Raw genomic sequence first — 16,322 nt, 5'->3', positions numbered from 1 at the left:
GACTTTCTCCCCGAATGTCACCCCGCATGCCACACACATAACAATAATGTTTGCAAGTTGTTGTTTGAAATTCATGCATATAAACGGCCTTTTTAAATGTGTTGCTGCAACATGAGTACAGTATGTGTGCAGGGGAGGTTATGTTTACAGATAATGTGTGTGTGTGTGTGTATGCACATGCTTGCGTTTCTGCATGTGTTTGAGCCATTTGCTCATTCATCATGTTAAACTATCCCAGCCTGCGCCGAGCTAAACACATGCACACAACCTGAAAAGCAGAACTCGTTGTAACTGTGGGATAACATATGCGTGTTTGTCAGTTGTCTGGCGTCCAAAGAAACAGCAAAGATAAAACTGTTTCATGTCCCATCCATGTCAGTCGTGCATGTTTAAGCCCTGCGCAGGCTGTTTCATTTGTCAGGACTCACCTTGTGACCCGTGGCAGTGCACACTGAAGCCCATTTTCTGCTGTCTCCTCTCTCCCGTAATGAAAAGCAGAGGGCCGCTCTGTCGTCAGCTGGTAATAACGCAGCATTAGGTCCACATGGCTCGCTGATGGGCTCCCTGTTATACATTCAGACCTTTGATCTGCACCAGCAAACGTACAATGCTATCGCCAGATTTAAGATGGGGAAACTCTTAAAGCAGTGTGTGTTTGTGCTGTCTGTTACGCTGAAAAGTGGCTGCAACATTGAGATTGTTTATTTCATAAATGATAATAAGCAGTATTAGCCACCACACAGATGTTTACCTTGTTATTTTACTTTGTTTGACTTAAATTATAGCAGGCTGTTCTCATATACCGTTCATAGCTATAGCTACGAAAGGTAATGCACTGTAATTTGTGTATATCCCAATAAATCAATTTGTTTGAAATCCACGTAATTGTCAACCAGGGAGTAAAACCACAAACCCAGCGTAGGGAGGAAGTGGGGATGGATGGATGGGTTGGTCAAAAAACACTGGACTTTAGCCCAAGAGACCACGGTTCGTATCCCGTGTGAAACCAGAAATCAGCGTTGATTTATTTGTCACGTAACTTCCATACTTAAGTTACGCCACTTTTTGACTTATTTTAACCCAAACCACGATCTTTTCTATCTAAACCTAACTAAGTAGTTTTGTTGTCTAAACCCAATCAAGTTGCTTCCTCTGAAGACAGAAGTTTATTTTGAAAAGACTGGAACGGAAATTGACACATGCGTCACATGTTGCTGGACATTTGTAGGAAAACACACAAATTGAGGAGTAACTTTTCATAAGATGTCCTAAGATAACCATTGTATGAGGATATGTTGATTATTGAATGTAGCCTTTCTGCTGTCGTGGCTTTAAATTTAGGGGTACCCCATTGGCACAGAAGGTCTGGGCGAGAGTGTGTCTGTTGTTGCGGTTTGAAATGACTCCCTGTTCACACATACAGACTCAATGTCAGACTTACGGGTGTGTTTAGCATTGAGCTGTTATTTTCTTCTCTTGCCCCTAGTATTTAATTTCCCGAGGGACGTTTCCATCCATCGTTTATCTCATTCAAGTCCCGGTAGCATGTTTTATCATAGAGAATAGGGAAGCCGCTGACTGTGACAGTTTCCCCATGTTGTTTGAAGTACTTTTATGTTGTTGAGTCTTATGCAACAGTTGCAGAAGGTTGAACCTTTCTCAGCTTCCCCACTTAGCGCCACTGGGAAACTTTTGATTCTTTGAGTAAGTGGCAGCATGTTTTTAAGAGTCAATTCACAATAAGTGTCACAAAGAGTCTTTCACATCTCCAGTCTGTATTTGTGAAGGGTGCTGAAGCTCACAGCTTGTCATTATTTCACTTGCCCTTCCACATTTATTCTAATTGTAGGGTTCATGATCCGTCTAGTGAAATAGCAATTGAAAATGGTAGAGCCCAACAGCCACAAAACATGCTAATAGTCTTCTCCATTTCCTCTTGTTTACAGGGTCTGAGTTTCCCCAAGACCCCAGTGTGATAGCTACCACTTCATGGAACACCTCTAGTGATGGTAAAGGCTCACATAAACACATACACACACAACACATCCTTAACAAACTTCTTTACAGCAAAACTGTAATAGCTGTGAGCACATCTGTTACAAGCAATACATGATGATATGTTCACAGTCCAATTAACACATGGTGCGTTGAACTGTAACCCCACATGTGTTGTTGGAAATTACATTCAATGATGTGTTAAAAATTACACATCCTCTGTGAGTGGTCACCTTCTGCAACCCAGACAACACCCATCGTCGCAGGCAGTGTAGGCCACTGTTGAGGATAATTGATGGAACGAATTACACATTGATCTACTCAACATGTGAGGATACAGCCACAGGTGCACTGCTTTTCTCTCATTTCCAGTGACCTACTTTTAGTTGTCTTAAGCTAAATCAACCAGTGGAGCTTTAAAATGTGCTTCTTACAGTACATTTGCTCTATATGTTTGTCAAAGTGTCTTTCAGCCTTCTATGGTGACCTTCTTATTGCATCTACTTGCTCAGTTTGACTCGGCCAGGCATCGCCAGCTTCTTTGGGGGGAAATGCAGGAGGTATGAAGTGTGTTCTTGTGTAGTAGAAACCCAGAGTTGTTTGCAGATGTGCTGCAGGAGCAAGACCAAAGGACACAGATTGTAACGGAGCTGTGAGCACAGAATTTTCACAAGACCGATAGGGTCCTCTTCTTGTTTTCTATTTCAGGTAAAACAAATTACTTAATTTGCCATCTGAAAGGAAACCCATGGAACTTGTTTTCACCAATCCATACTTGTAGACAAGATGTTTCTACACAAACAGCGCTGATCACATACTAGCCTGCTTACTTAAATGTGTATCCACTGGAGGGCAAATCAGGGCCGAATCATTCCTGGCTGACTCCAGTACTAAGGTCTTTGTACACCAAGTCCGTATTTCTCAAACAAAAGTGAATTACATACGTGGGTGCAATAGCGCTAGTCCACAATGGGGCTAATGAATGAATGACATTAAGAAGCCATCGTTTAGCTGCTTTGAAGGAACAACAGGATGCATAGGGTAGCCATCATGCACACATGAACGCATCATTAACTCCACTCTCAGTGGATCCTGCACTGGACTGATGTGCGCTAGATCTCCGGGAGTTTCATAGTCCAATAATGGCTTCTACATTTGACAAACTTGTTGAAAACAACTTGTCGAGAAGTCAGATTTAACTCGCACTCCACCTCCGAAACCCCAAGAAAATGGACTGCAGGATGCAGCATGGACATGAAAAAACGCCTTAAAGGCTGCTTGGCTCTCCCACATAGACGTGGTCAGCTCATTCCTTCCCTTCCTTGATCAATATGGGCTCTTGCCAGTTTAATAAGATTATTTATTTTGTGGTGAGGATGGCAACGTCTCCTGGAGCTGCCCAGGTTTAGATCAGCATATCCTGACGGAGGAAACTGCCGTTCTCCTGTCAGCACTGCGGGAACAACTGAGTCAGATCCATAACGTTTTCTGCCCAGAGTTATCAGTCAAATCTCCCCCCCCCCCTCTCCTCAGTTTCCTCCGGGCTTGGAAAGCCGACATCCGCCTATTCCCCCACAAAGTTACACTGACTTGGAACATCCTCAACATGAGACTTTATTGAACTTGACCTTTATTTTTAACTCTCTCATTTTGATCTGGTTTGTTTAATTCATCTCTTGCAAAGCCGAATCTCCCACAACATCCGTCCCACGGAGGATTCTGTGTACACAAAAACATGCATTGTTAAACACACGGAGCAAGAACGAAGACGGTAGTTTCTGGACATGATTGAGCAGTTTAGATAATGATTATGGTGACCAATCAAGGATGTTTAAAAAGTCATAAATACAATGAGGAGTAGTTCCAAACAAATCATAGAGACAGCTTTATTTTTCCACAACAACATGAAATATAAAAACCTACAAAGGCTGCACGTGTGTGTGTGTATGTGTGTGCGCGCACCCGTGTGTTCATATAGTAGTGTATCTGAGTGTCTATTTGAGCTCAGCCCCGTGACTAACATCTGTTTCTTATCTGATGGATGGATGGTGATTGCACCACTTGTTTTGTCTGCAGGCAGGGAATGGTTTTGATTGACCGAGCAGACAGCATTCAGGTAGCGTGGCTCTATCAGTATGCATCAGTAGCAGGAAGTTATCACGCTGAAAGAGGCTCATTATTGGGCTGAAATCAGGGGTGATGATAGTTTACTGAACTCCTTTTCCCTGAGGCTTTCTTTCATTCGCCCTTTTTTTTCTCCTTTGTTTCATTTGATCCGTTTTACTTCCTTTCCTCTCCCTCTCTTTCCCTGTTGGAGAGTGACCCAACTTTAATGAAATTCACCTTTTAGCCGTAGCTGGCGATGCTACAGCCCCGGCTCCTCAGTCTATATCTACTGACTATGTTTAGTTAGCTGTGCAGCCACTCAGGTTTCTGTGTCTTGCTGAGAGCAGCCTGCTTAGCACAGCTTTACTCCTGTGTGTGTAATTGAATATAGACATACATACTGCGTATTCACATATAGAAACACAATGTTGTTGGTGAGATGAAAAGGTATTGTGTAACTCGTAACATGTATAGTTTGTGTGCGTTGCGGTTGTGTGGGTGTGCACGTGTTTACGTTTGTGTGCCTGCGTGTGAGTGTTTGATTGTACAAAACCGCGGCAAGCAAATGCACGCTGATGACAGGGCACCGTTTAGTCGCCTGCCACATTAAAGGGACAGTCCGCAGCGATGGTTTGAGTTTCACAGTACTCCCGGTGCCAAATACCACAACACTCACCACGAGACAATTACATACAGAGAGGCTTTGTTACACAGACATTGGCAGGACATCTTTCTCCCCTTCACCTCTCTTCTCATCATCTCCTCCTGTCATCTCCTCTTGTCTCGGCTTCCTTTCTCCTGCTCCCCCACTGCTTTATTGACAGTTATTATAACAGCTAATGAAGTGTGCAGGCAACACAGCTCCAAAAACCATTTTCTTTTCCATCAACTCAACTAATGAGACAGTGATAAAGTGACTCAGTTTGTGTGACCTTCCAGCCGTTGGCAAAACACGTGTTTTTTTTAAGAGTGGGTCTGTTCTCATTTAATATATAAAGTACTTTTTGTTTTTAGTTAATATAGTCAGACTCAACAGGCACATTAAGTTGGTGAAGGGTTGCATCAGCATGTAGGTGAGATGTGGTCCGCTACACTCATAGCAGTGTAGAGGCAAGCACAGATTCCTAGCAGACCCCACATGACTTTGGGTTGACAGTTGGGAGGTCACATCAAAATGAAAACACACACCCACACACAGAAGTAAGCATGCACAGACACAATGTAACACACCCTCATTAAGACAGATGTATCACCACCAGTAGCAATGACCTCAGCTTCTACTAGTGTGTATTTGCACTCCTCTGTGATTGGTATCAGCATTGCATAGTGTGTGTGTGTAATTGTGGTTAAGAGAGATAGTGAACTGTGATTAGTGTTGCAACATAACAAACACCTGGAGCTAGTGTTGTCCCGATTCGGATACCAGCTTAGGAAGTGCGTGTGATACTGCTCAAAATTCATGATCAGGTACCGGCGAGTACGCAAGTCTATGCAACGATTTGATACCATACTTTATTAACCCAGAAAAAATGTACTTGTTTAGCTGGGAATCCATTCTCCCCACTCCAAAACAGTAGCCTTCATTGTGCTGTTCAACCACTGGCAACTACTGTTTTAGAGCAGCGAAGAAGAACTGATTGCAGGTATGTCACGTGTCATTTGTATGACAGAAAGCTGAACCCAGTCGAACATCAGGACATAGACACAAAATAATAAATGAATGAAACTGGCCTACTGCTTGATACAGAAGGACCACAGTCCCGTCTTCCATCTCGGTAGTCGCCTCATGACATTTAAAGTGATTAAATGGTAACACAATCAGACGCTACAGATTAAATTAAAACTCATGCACATTGTACATTTTTTGTGCTTTTGCATTCCCCTTCTGTCAGAGCAACGGATTTATATCAACTTTTACCCACAACCCTTTACACCACCTATTACCTTTTATTATTAGATTTTGCCTTGATAATCTATTTACACGGTTTGTTGAAGAAAACAGAGGACACAGGGGTCTGTGTCAGTGCATTACATGTTCTGTGTGTGTGTGTGTGTGTGTGTGTGTGTGTGTGTGTGCAGAAGAGCAATAATATAAGAATACATGGGCACACACATGGGCAGTGGAGTGGAGTAGTGAGGAGAGAGACAGGAAAGAATAAAGGTCGTGAATGTTGTCCTGGTGGTTTAATTGATATCCATTGTATTAATACCAACGTCAACATCCTGCTGGAGGTTTTGTTCTGACTCCAGTGCTGCTGTGTTGTGTGATGTGCAGAGACAGGGCTGTACATATAAGGGAGACCGTTGGTTGTGTACAGTGTGTAGAGAAAGGAGGACAGATAAAAAGTGGGTGAGAAGGGAGGAGAGTGGTGGTGGTGGTGCGGTAGATGGTGGGAGTCTCCTCATATTGTCACACACTTGTTAGTACCACATTGCTGTGTTAAGCCTGGGGTTTTAGGGAGGACAACGTGAGTGTGTGTGTGTGTGTGTGTGTGCACTCCAGTAGAGGCTATACACACACACACAGAGGCTGCACGCCAAGACAAATCCCCCACTTTTCGTTTTCACAAACACGTAGGCACTCATTTTACACACCTCATGACAATATGTTAGCTGCAGGCGTCAGATCAGCTGCACATACAACCACAAGGGTGGTGACAGAGAGTACCAAGTTAAGGGCACCAGCATGCCAAAGTGCTTGTCCGATGGTTGAACTATGTCTGAAACCCTCCCCACACACACCTTTCCTACATCATGTGTACATCTGGCATTTCTTTCTGACATTTACACAAACTTCATGCCGTGGTTGACCAGCTGTGTGGAGGTGAGACAGTACGAGGGCTCTATTTTTTCATTCTTTACTCTTTTGCAAATGAGTGCAACACTCGGAATGCTTTTTGCCTGGCCGAATTTAGCACTGTTAGGTGATCACCTCAAACTAAATCTAACTTTGACCTCAACAAACTAACTGTAACGGTAACTCTCTTGCCGATTCATTAATGTTTAAGGGCCTCTCTTTGCCCCAAATAAAAAAAGGGCTTAATTCAGGGCTGAATAGCTACCCGCACACACAAACCAATTATTTTTTTCTTCTTACCTAACTATTATAGTCATACCGGTGTTGTGAATATCTAGTTGTTCTATTAACATGTTTTTCCTGCTGGCTTGTAATCTTTTTTCTGTAGTATTACTATACTTAGGTATACTGTATGTACACCTTAAAGGAACAGTGTGTAACATTTCAGGGGATATATTAGCACAAATGGAATATAATATTCATAACTATGTTTTCATCAGTGTATAATCACCTAAAACTAAGAATCATTGTGTTTTTGTTAGCTTAGAATGAGCCCTTCATATCTACATAGGGCGCGGGTCCTCTTCACTGAGTTCGCCATGTTGCTCCGTCATGTTTCTACAGTAGCCCAGAACGGACAAACCAAACACTGGCTCTAGAGAGAGTCTTTCACGTTTTTACGTTACCTGAAGGCCACCGTAGTTCTCCGACACTCTTGTGAAACTGCAGTAACGTGAGCTGCAGAGTGCAAAACCATGGTACCGCCAGCCGCCGTCTGACTTACATTGCTCCTAAAGTAGTGTTATTATGGTAAAGATGGCCTCTGAGCGAGGCCAACAGCGTTACCAAGGTTTTGTACTTGGTGGCTCATGTTAACAACAGCCTTGGAAAGGGAGGAGTGAGCGGAGGGGTACTGAGTTGGTTGCAATATGCAACTACACCACTAGATGTCACCAAATCCTACACACTGTACCTTTTACAATCAACGGAGGATAAAGAGATATATTAGAAGAGAGCAAGACAGAGCAGATTTGGAAAAAAACGGCATTGCTCTTGTAGGAAAAACCCTTGTTGGGAAGCAAGACCTGGCTACTGTGAAATGCTTTGTGTCAATCTTCCAACAACTAACTTTCCCGGACATGTGATTACATCAGACAAACAGATGTCTTAAAAAAAAAAACAAATCAGAATGCTATATATTTTAATTAGTGAAAAACTTGAACATAAAAGTTCTGTTGTCCAGTGCATAAATGCCCTTACTAATGAATCTACATTGGGTGGTAAAGATTTAAATGTGTGGGTGTCCTTGCATATGTGAGTGTGTGCCTCTATTTTTACTCCTCAGCCTCTCTATTCACACAAATTGAAGTGTGTCTGACGAGTATTTGAGATTCCCTCTGTATGTGTTTTTCCTCCTTTGTTTGTTTTGGCCAGTTCGTGTAACCAGGAGCATTTCTGCATACCTAAGATGGGTTTTGGGGTTGAGGGAACTTTCCAGACGTTTTTCATGACATTAACACCAATGTTTTCTCTGCACATTAAACTCTTAGGTGGCCCACAAAATTGTTTTTTTCTGACCACCTTGAGGAAAAATGTGGTCCTGAGAGATTATCATACAAAAATGTTTAGCTCATTGCACTCATTGCAGCCTCTTATTCACTCCTTAAGGTTGTTTGTTGTTCTTCAACGTTTAGCTCCTCAACAACTCAGGTGATGTTGCCTCATAAGCTCATCGAAAACCCTCTGGCTTCATGCAGCCATGGTGAAAAGTGAAATTAGGTGTCACCACAGTAGCAGCCACAACACATCTTGCAAAACCAGACTTAGAATATGTGTGTCTGAAAACATAGTTGTTTTACCACTATTGCTACTTTTAACAGCAGCATGTTTTATGTATCTTGCTCTGATGTAGTCCAGTAAGTGTTGTTTGATTTATGTTCTTGGCCTTGTGTAAAACAATGTTTTCCATCTCCTTTTGTCTTTTACTCTCTTTAATCATCTCCCTCCTGATGTTTCCCCTGACTCCTCTTTCTTTATCTCCCTTGTACTCATTCCTTTCATCTCTCCTGTGCCTCTATGTCCTCCAGGGCCCTTCTTCATCCGCCTCGAAGCTCCCATGAACAACATCACCACCTCTCTGGGCCACACGGCCGAGCTTTTGTGCCGCGTGGCCGGCAACCCGCCGCCCACAGTGCGCTGGCTGAAGAACGACGCCCCGGTGGTGCAGGAGCCGCGACGGATCTCGTACCGATCCACGACTTACGGATCGCGCCTCCGCATCCGCAACCTGGACACCACCGACACGGGCTACTTCCAGTGCGTGGCCACCAACACCCAGGGCACCGTGTCCACGACGGGCGTGCTCTTTGTCAAATTCGGTAAGAGAAGAGTTAGAGTGGCGACAGCAGTATCTGCCAAGCATTTATAAAACTTACTGGCATGTAGAAGTGGCTTTATGACGAGTGTTTTACGCACTCACTGTGACAAACAAAGACATTTTTTCCTACTCATCTTTTCCGACTAGAGATCTGGCTCCTGTCAGCAACACTCTTCTCCGCTGATTCTTGCTTGCAGCTGGCAGCTTGTGCAGAGAAAAATCTGGGAGCAATATTGTTTATCCTGTTGTAAAAAATCCCCTTGTCTTCTTTTCCAGATCCACTCCCTACACTTCTGGCAGGAAGGCCAACGTAAGTCTCTTTTCCTCTATCCATTTTTCTCTCTGTCAGTCTATGCATTCTCTTCTTACCAGAATGTAATGCAGAGGACTGTTTCAGGTAGATTTGCGAGTCCTGCTGAGCTCTTGGTTGCAAGTATGTTTTTAGTTTTGATACCTGGTACATGTCAAAATGTGACACACAAAGGGAGAGAAAGAGATAAACTAATTTGCTATCTACACTGATAATCATTGGTGGGCCTGTTTCCGAGATGTCCATAATATAAATTTAATTATAGAGAAAAAAAAGGTCATGACTTGATAGATAAACTAAAAGACAAAGTTACAGTTTGGTAATTTGATTAAAGACATATTGTTGACATATTGTCTGCTGATGCAGTCTGAAAACTGTCTTATATAAATCTTAAATCTTATACTTCTCATAGTAATCCATTGACTGGTTGCATAGAGCCACCCTAACTCACTCTGCAGCATAATCACTGAGTAGTCACTCACACTATAACAAGGCTTGGTCTGTAATTTTGCATTTTATTGGTGCAGATCTCGGTGTGGCTAAATGAATATTTAATACAAGCCTGTAAATCCCAAATGTCTGGTGCTCTACGCTGCTGTTTCTGCCCGACCATCACAGCTCACATGGTTCACATTTGAATATGAACTGAACCCACTCAGCCGTGGGCCACAGTGAGAATGTGGACCATGTGGTCTCTGTTGGGCGGGAACAGGACTCCGCACCAATCACAAAGCAGATGTTGACTCGTAGTATTGGAGAAATTGGGTTAATTTACTTTCAGCCGACTCTAATCGTAACAGACTCAACTCAGAATGTTAACAAATTCAAAACCTGTGCCAGTCATTTAATTTGAGGGCAATAATGAGACATTAATCTGCATTCAGGGCTGTAATGAAGTTATAATAATTATGAGTGAATGTCCTGTGTCTACCAGCGAGTTTAGTTGATTAACTGAAGTCTCCTGGAAATGAGTAATATAGAAAAATGATGCACATCTGTCTCTGTGGTTTGTTGTTATATAACGTTTTATAGGGGCCTAATTAGCCGCCAGCTGTGTGAATGTACAGAAACCAACCACGGTCCTAATCTCTAACATGAACATGTACAGCACATTAAATAAGGTATCGAGATGAGCAAATAAAACCAAACCAAACCAAAGAAAGTATTCATAAAGACAGACATTTTCACGTTCTTGGCCAGAGCAATGCTGCCGGCCAAATCAAAATTTAGATTGAGTCTGGCGAGCTTCCTTTGCTTTGTTTTGACGTCTCCTCAGTGTTGTGGGGATAAAACTCTAAGAACTTTCTCAGTCCGTTTGATTCTCGCAGGATCAAAGCAGCTAAGCTGGATGATTTTCCCCAATGACATTATGGCGAGGCTCGCTGCCATGTTCCATGCGGTGTCCTGTGAATCAAAACTGCTGGCACATGGTGGATACAGACACTTACTAAATCCACTCACACACCGAGACGACTGCACACACACGTTTGAGCGTACACTCGTGCTCGGTTTCAAACATCTGTTTCTACCATTCCTTTGTTTACATGTTTTTGATTTTTTTTTTTTTCCTTGTGCAACTAAATTGCAGCTTGTTTCATAGATGAGACAGTTGGCTCAAAGAGAAATCACAATGCAATTATCTCAAGGGAGTTACCAATAAAAAGGAAAAATCAAACAAGCTGGCCTAAAAAAAACAGAAACACTGTGACAACACTGGAAATAAACTAAAATGGAAAAATAAATGTAGATTAGGAAATGGAAGGATGTGATTTTGGCTAAATTACATGTTGACGTAAGAGATTAGCGGGATGACATTGCTAATCCAATTAAAGTCTGTGTGCTTTCATAAAGTACATGTACACATATAAGTTTATGTGTATTTTGTTTGTCCTGGAAAAAAAAGATCTATCATTTCAGGAATAAAAAAAAAGACTTTCTGCTCTTGCTTCATGATCATTTAGTTAATTAACAGGCTATAAAAGTCAGTGGTGGAATGTAACTGAGTACATTTACTCAAGTATAATACGTAAATAAAATTTTGAGGTACTTCACTTGAGTATTTCCACGTTATGCTGCTTTATACCTTTACTCCTCAACAATTCAGAGGCAAATATTGTACTTTTTACTCCACTATTACTTTGCAGATTTATATTATTACTGTAATGTAAAATATAATTATAATAAATCAACTAATACGTTATTATAGATTATTACACAGCTGTGTTGAATACTCAATTCTGATTGGTCAATCACGGCGTTCTGTAATTTCTCGATAACAGACCGTTGCTATGTATAACAGACCGTTGCTATGGGCGCAGCTCTGATGTCGGACTCTGGTGGACCGTTTTTGTGTCAAAATATAGATTTCTTAAGTAAGAAGCCGTGTAATAAGAAGAATAATGTACAGCTAGCCGGTCATTGTTGTGAAAGAATCCCCTTCAGGGCGGGGTGCAGCATCGCCCTGTCGGGGATTCTTTCACAGGCTTCACACACTAGGCTTAGGAATCAGAAGGTCGCTGGTTCAAGTCCCCCGCATGGACCAAGTACTGAGTGTAGACTGGTAGCTGAAGAGGTGCCAGTTTGCCTCTTCTCTTGGGCACTGCCAAGGTGCCCTTGAGTAAGGCATCAAACTCCCAACTGCTCGGGGCACCTTTCTTGGGCGGCCTCCTCACTCTGACATCTCTCCATTAATGCATGAAAAATGTAATTTCCCTTCAGGGATCAATAAAGTAATTTTTCTTCTTCTTTACACCATGGTATTGCTACTTTTACTTAATACAAGTACTTCTTCCACCACTGATAAAAGTTTATAAATGCCTTCAAAGGCTTAACTGGTGATAAATTACCTATCTTCATGAAAGACTTATGTTTCTTTAGTTGGAGTTAGAACCATGAAAATCACCACGATGATTACATTCATGAAATTCTGTGCGAGGCAAAAGCTTTATGTGATGTTCCAGCTGATGAAATCCTACAGAAGCTTCTCGTCTTGTTTTCAGGACTGCTATAATCTGAAAGATTCAAACTCATTGAGGTACAGCCCTAACACAGTGGACACTACATTACACTTTGCAAGCTCGAATAAGTGAAGTTCTCCTTGTGTTGTTTTTTTTCTGCCAACATTTGAAGGAAAGCGTTGCAGTCAACCGAAGACCAACATGTGATCATGAGTCTCATTACAGTCATTACAGACTTCATTTAAACGGACAGGGGCCTCCTTTGACAGCGGCTGCGGCGGTGGGCTGATCGTCATTGCTGCTCATCATTAGTGCCACGGCCAACTTATTAGCTGTAAAGGGAGGTGGCAGGCCGTCAAGGAGACAGGGTCACCTAATGATGACACGTGATGACCTGCGGCCGCTTACCTCATACCGCAGCTGTTCAAACGTCAAAACTTCTGCTCCTTGACTCAGAGTTTTCGGAAAGACATCTGGTCCAGGAGCTTGTCAATTTAAGTGAAATATACTTTTTTGTACCTCCCACTGTCTCCCATCATCTCTGTATGCAGCAGACTTACATGGAGCCCTGTGACTTCCGTTTTCTTGGGATAAATTAGCCTTAATATTACTCACAAATTTGGGGGAAAAACTTCTCGCCACCCAGCTTGTTGAACCTGAACATAACACGAACTTCATGTCCTCAGTGTTGTCTTTGCTCCGGTCTGTGCTCTGATTTCCATCCCCTCTACGACGGGCTTAAGTATACACTCTGCGGTGTGCGGGACATTACAGTGTGTGTGTTTGTATATATCGTCAGGGTTGGGTTTTCGAGAGAAGCCACAGGCAAACTGAGAGCTGACAGCCCGGAGGTTTAAACCAGAGCAGAAAACTACAGCAGAGCAGATCAGAAATACAGGAAGGAGGAGACGGTCAGGCTTCAAGTAATTTAGCGTTTGTTTCCGGCAAGCCAGAGCACAGACCAATCAGCATCCTGTGAGGAGCTACTGGCAGTTACAGGTGTGGCATAGGTGTGTGTGACGCGACACGGAGAGGCGACTGTTCGTTTTAAACAACAATAGCGGCTCCTTAGCAAATATGCTGTAATAGCATCAGTTATATGAGAACTAGAGATGGAAAAGACGTTTTCGCTCTTCTCCCGACCGGCTTTGAGTTTGATTGACAGATGGTTCATCCAATCACCTGCCAAGTATGTTTTGAAAGTGCCCGCCCTTTTCCAAACAGTTTCTAATGACTGCTTCTCAGATGGTTCTGTGTAACAAACCATCTGGCGCGTCAGCTTAGGAAGTTTGAAGCACAGGCATTTTTAGATTTCTAAGTACTCCTTCCAGAGCTGTTTTTAAAGTCTTTTAAATCACGTCCATTTGAAGTCTCAAGTCATTCAAGACAAGTTTATAAATAAGAAAATGAAAGCAAGTCCAAGTCAAGTTACGAGTTTTCGTCAGCATATTGTAAGTTAAAATGAAAGTCTTTCAGGTCTCTGGATGTTGACCGTTTAAAGCATTCAAAGCATTTGTTAATAGTGTTTTACTGAGTTGAGATCAAGTCTTTTCAATATAGAGGCCTGATAATTAAATATGTAAGTTTGTGGCAAAGGCCTGTCTGTTGCTGTCTTTTTATTTTTTAATGTTCCAGGATTTTGCATGATCAAAACTTGAAAACTTAAAAAAAAAAAAAACACTTAATTAAAGGAGTAGCTTGATGTTTTGGGAAATACGCTTATTCACGTGTTTGCAGAGAGTCAGATGAGAAGTTGATACCACTTTTAGTTAAACAGCAATAGAGTGAAACATACAGCCTGACTCTGTCCAAAGGTAAATAAATCCTTATGCCAGCACCTTTAAAGCTCACAATTTAACACGTTATACCTCATTTGCTTAGTAAAAAAATTACACGTTGTGGTTTTATGGGGGGTTAGAGTCGGTCTTTTATATGAAGTCTGAGTCTCACAGCAGTCCAAGTCAGGTCTCAAGTAGTGACTCAAGTCAGACTCCAGTCCAAGTCTAGAGTCTCACATCTACAACTCTAAATCAGTTTAATTTCTAATCCTGAATTCATCAGTACGCCACCAGTTATCACTAACTAAGAGAAAGAGCAGTACACTGTGCCCATGCTCCTCCTCTTCATTCTCCTCTCTCCATATTCCCCCTTCCTCTGCTCCCCTCCTTGGAGATGTTTTAATAGAGCCAGAATAAACAAGGTGAGGGGAAAAAGTCTCGCCTGCCAAAATTAGACCCCCAACTTTCCCCGTCTCTCTCTCTCTCTCTCTCTCTCTCTCTCTCTCTCTCTCTCTGTACGCTGCCACACTTCCTTCATTTGCAGAAAAAAAAAAAAAGATGGAGACGGCGGGAGAGTGAAGGGAGTGAAAGAAAAACAGTGTTAGCAGGGCAGGAGGAGGATGGTACCATTAACATGTTGTTCTTTGATTCCCGGGTTCTGCGGGGTCGGCAGCGTTCAGGTGTGATTAGCTGCGTGAGCTGACGGGAGGTTTAGCTCGGATCAGAGGCAGTTAATAACTCCTAACTGAGCAGACTACAACTGACCTTTACGCAATTACACACTCACTTCTTCATCTTTCTTTTCTTTCTGTCTGTATTTCCGTTTTCTTAGAGTTTGCTTTTCAATTTAAATTAAATAGTTCTTCATGAGACACATGGCAGGACTGAAACTGAACTTTAAATGACTTATTACTTGTAATTATTTTTCTTCTGTCTGTTGGAGTCATTTGAATGAGTATATTAATCACAGAAAATCAATGACAGTGTAGTCATAATTGAAAAGGAACATGTTTTCTGAGCTGGGATGTTCCTTTTAAACTACTATTAGTCATGATAACTTTCTTTTAGCTCTTCAATGGGGCATTGTACTGTAAGTAGGTTGGGGGTTGGTAAAGCACGACACATGGCTTACTGGTGTGTGAAAAGCCTTTTTTACCTGGGATTTTGTGTCATGTGTATTGTTAAAGTAACACGTAACTATAATCAATATTTTTTATAATAACAATGGATAAAAAAATGAAATGCGTAATGTGATCGCGCAGACAATGATCACCCGTCTCTGTATTTCTCCTCACGTTTTGGTTTCACGGCCCACAACTTTACTGTTTTGGTTCAGTCTCCCTGCTCTTATAGTGCCATTTATAGGCCACAGCAGGCAGCTGTTTTTAGTGGAAAAGCTCTGATAAACCCACAAACAGTAGACAGACAAAGTTAGCAACCAGCTGGTGAACCAGTGTCAGAAATAGTCGGGGGCGAAGGGCAAAATTGGCCCGAAATTCAAGGTACTATCCCCATAAAGCTCAATCAAAATGGTGTGATGGTACCTCCAAATTTCAAACATCGGTGGCAAAGATTGCCCAAAATTGCCCTGTGGTGAACATAGTGGAGCATTTAGCAGTTGCCTTCAGGAGTTGGTGGAGACCAGAAGCAGACCTACAAGGAGAGTGAATATTGTACTTACATTCATCAGGTGGCCAGAAACACGACTCCAAATGAACGCTAATGTTGCTTTGTGTCTGCCGAATGTGTAAATGAGCAACTTAAAGGGTGTCATTGTTGTGTTTATAGCTTATTTCCGCTAAAAAAAATCAGTTATTGCAAGTTTAACTTAATTATTTCATAATTTCTTGTATGATTTCCAAAATACAGCTGCTTGTATGTTTCTAAAAAAGTGTTGACTCACTGGATGCGTACGTTTTCTTAATCCGACAGCAGCGATAAACAGACTTTATGCAACGTTGCGGCTGATCTGAGAGTCTCTGTCTGTGTTTATAATAGAAGG

The 16,322-nt window shown here is 42.1% G+C and overlaps 1 protein-coding gene across 2 annotated transcripts in view; it reads left to right on the top strand.

Annotated features, from left to right (window-relative positions):
• Positions 1-16,322, top strand: part of ror1 (receptor tyrosine kinase-like orphan receptor 1) — a 139,658-nt gene that overhangs the window by 91,100 nt on the left and 32,236 nt on the right. Inside the window, exons 2-4 of one of the 2 annotated variants that reach the window (XM_037770828.1) lie at positions 1,947-2,009; positions 8,986-9,276; positions 9,552-9,585. In XM_037770828.1, coding sequence (XP_037626756.1) covers positions 1,947-2,009; positions 8,986-9,276; positions 9,552-9,585 — 388 coding nt within the window. The remainder of the gene's footprint in view (positions 1-1,946; positions 2,010-8,985; positions 9,277-9,551; positions 9,586-16,322) is intronic. The other variant, XM_037770829.1, reaches the window with a different exon arrangement.

This window comes from Sebastes umbrosus, chromosome 5 (genome assembly GCF_015220745.1).
Source record: "Sebastes umbrosus isolate fSebUmb1 chromosome 5, fSebUmb1.pri, whole genome shotgun sequence".
NCBI lineage: Eukaryota > Metazoa > Chordata > Actinopteri > Perciformes > Sebastidae > Sebastes > Sebastes umbrosus.
This window is presented reverse-complemented; position numbering and strand designations above follow the sequence as displayed.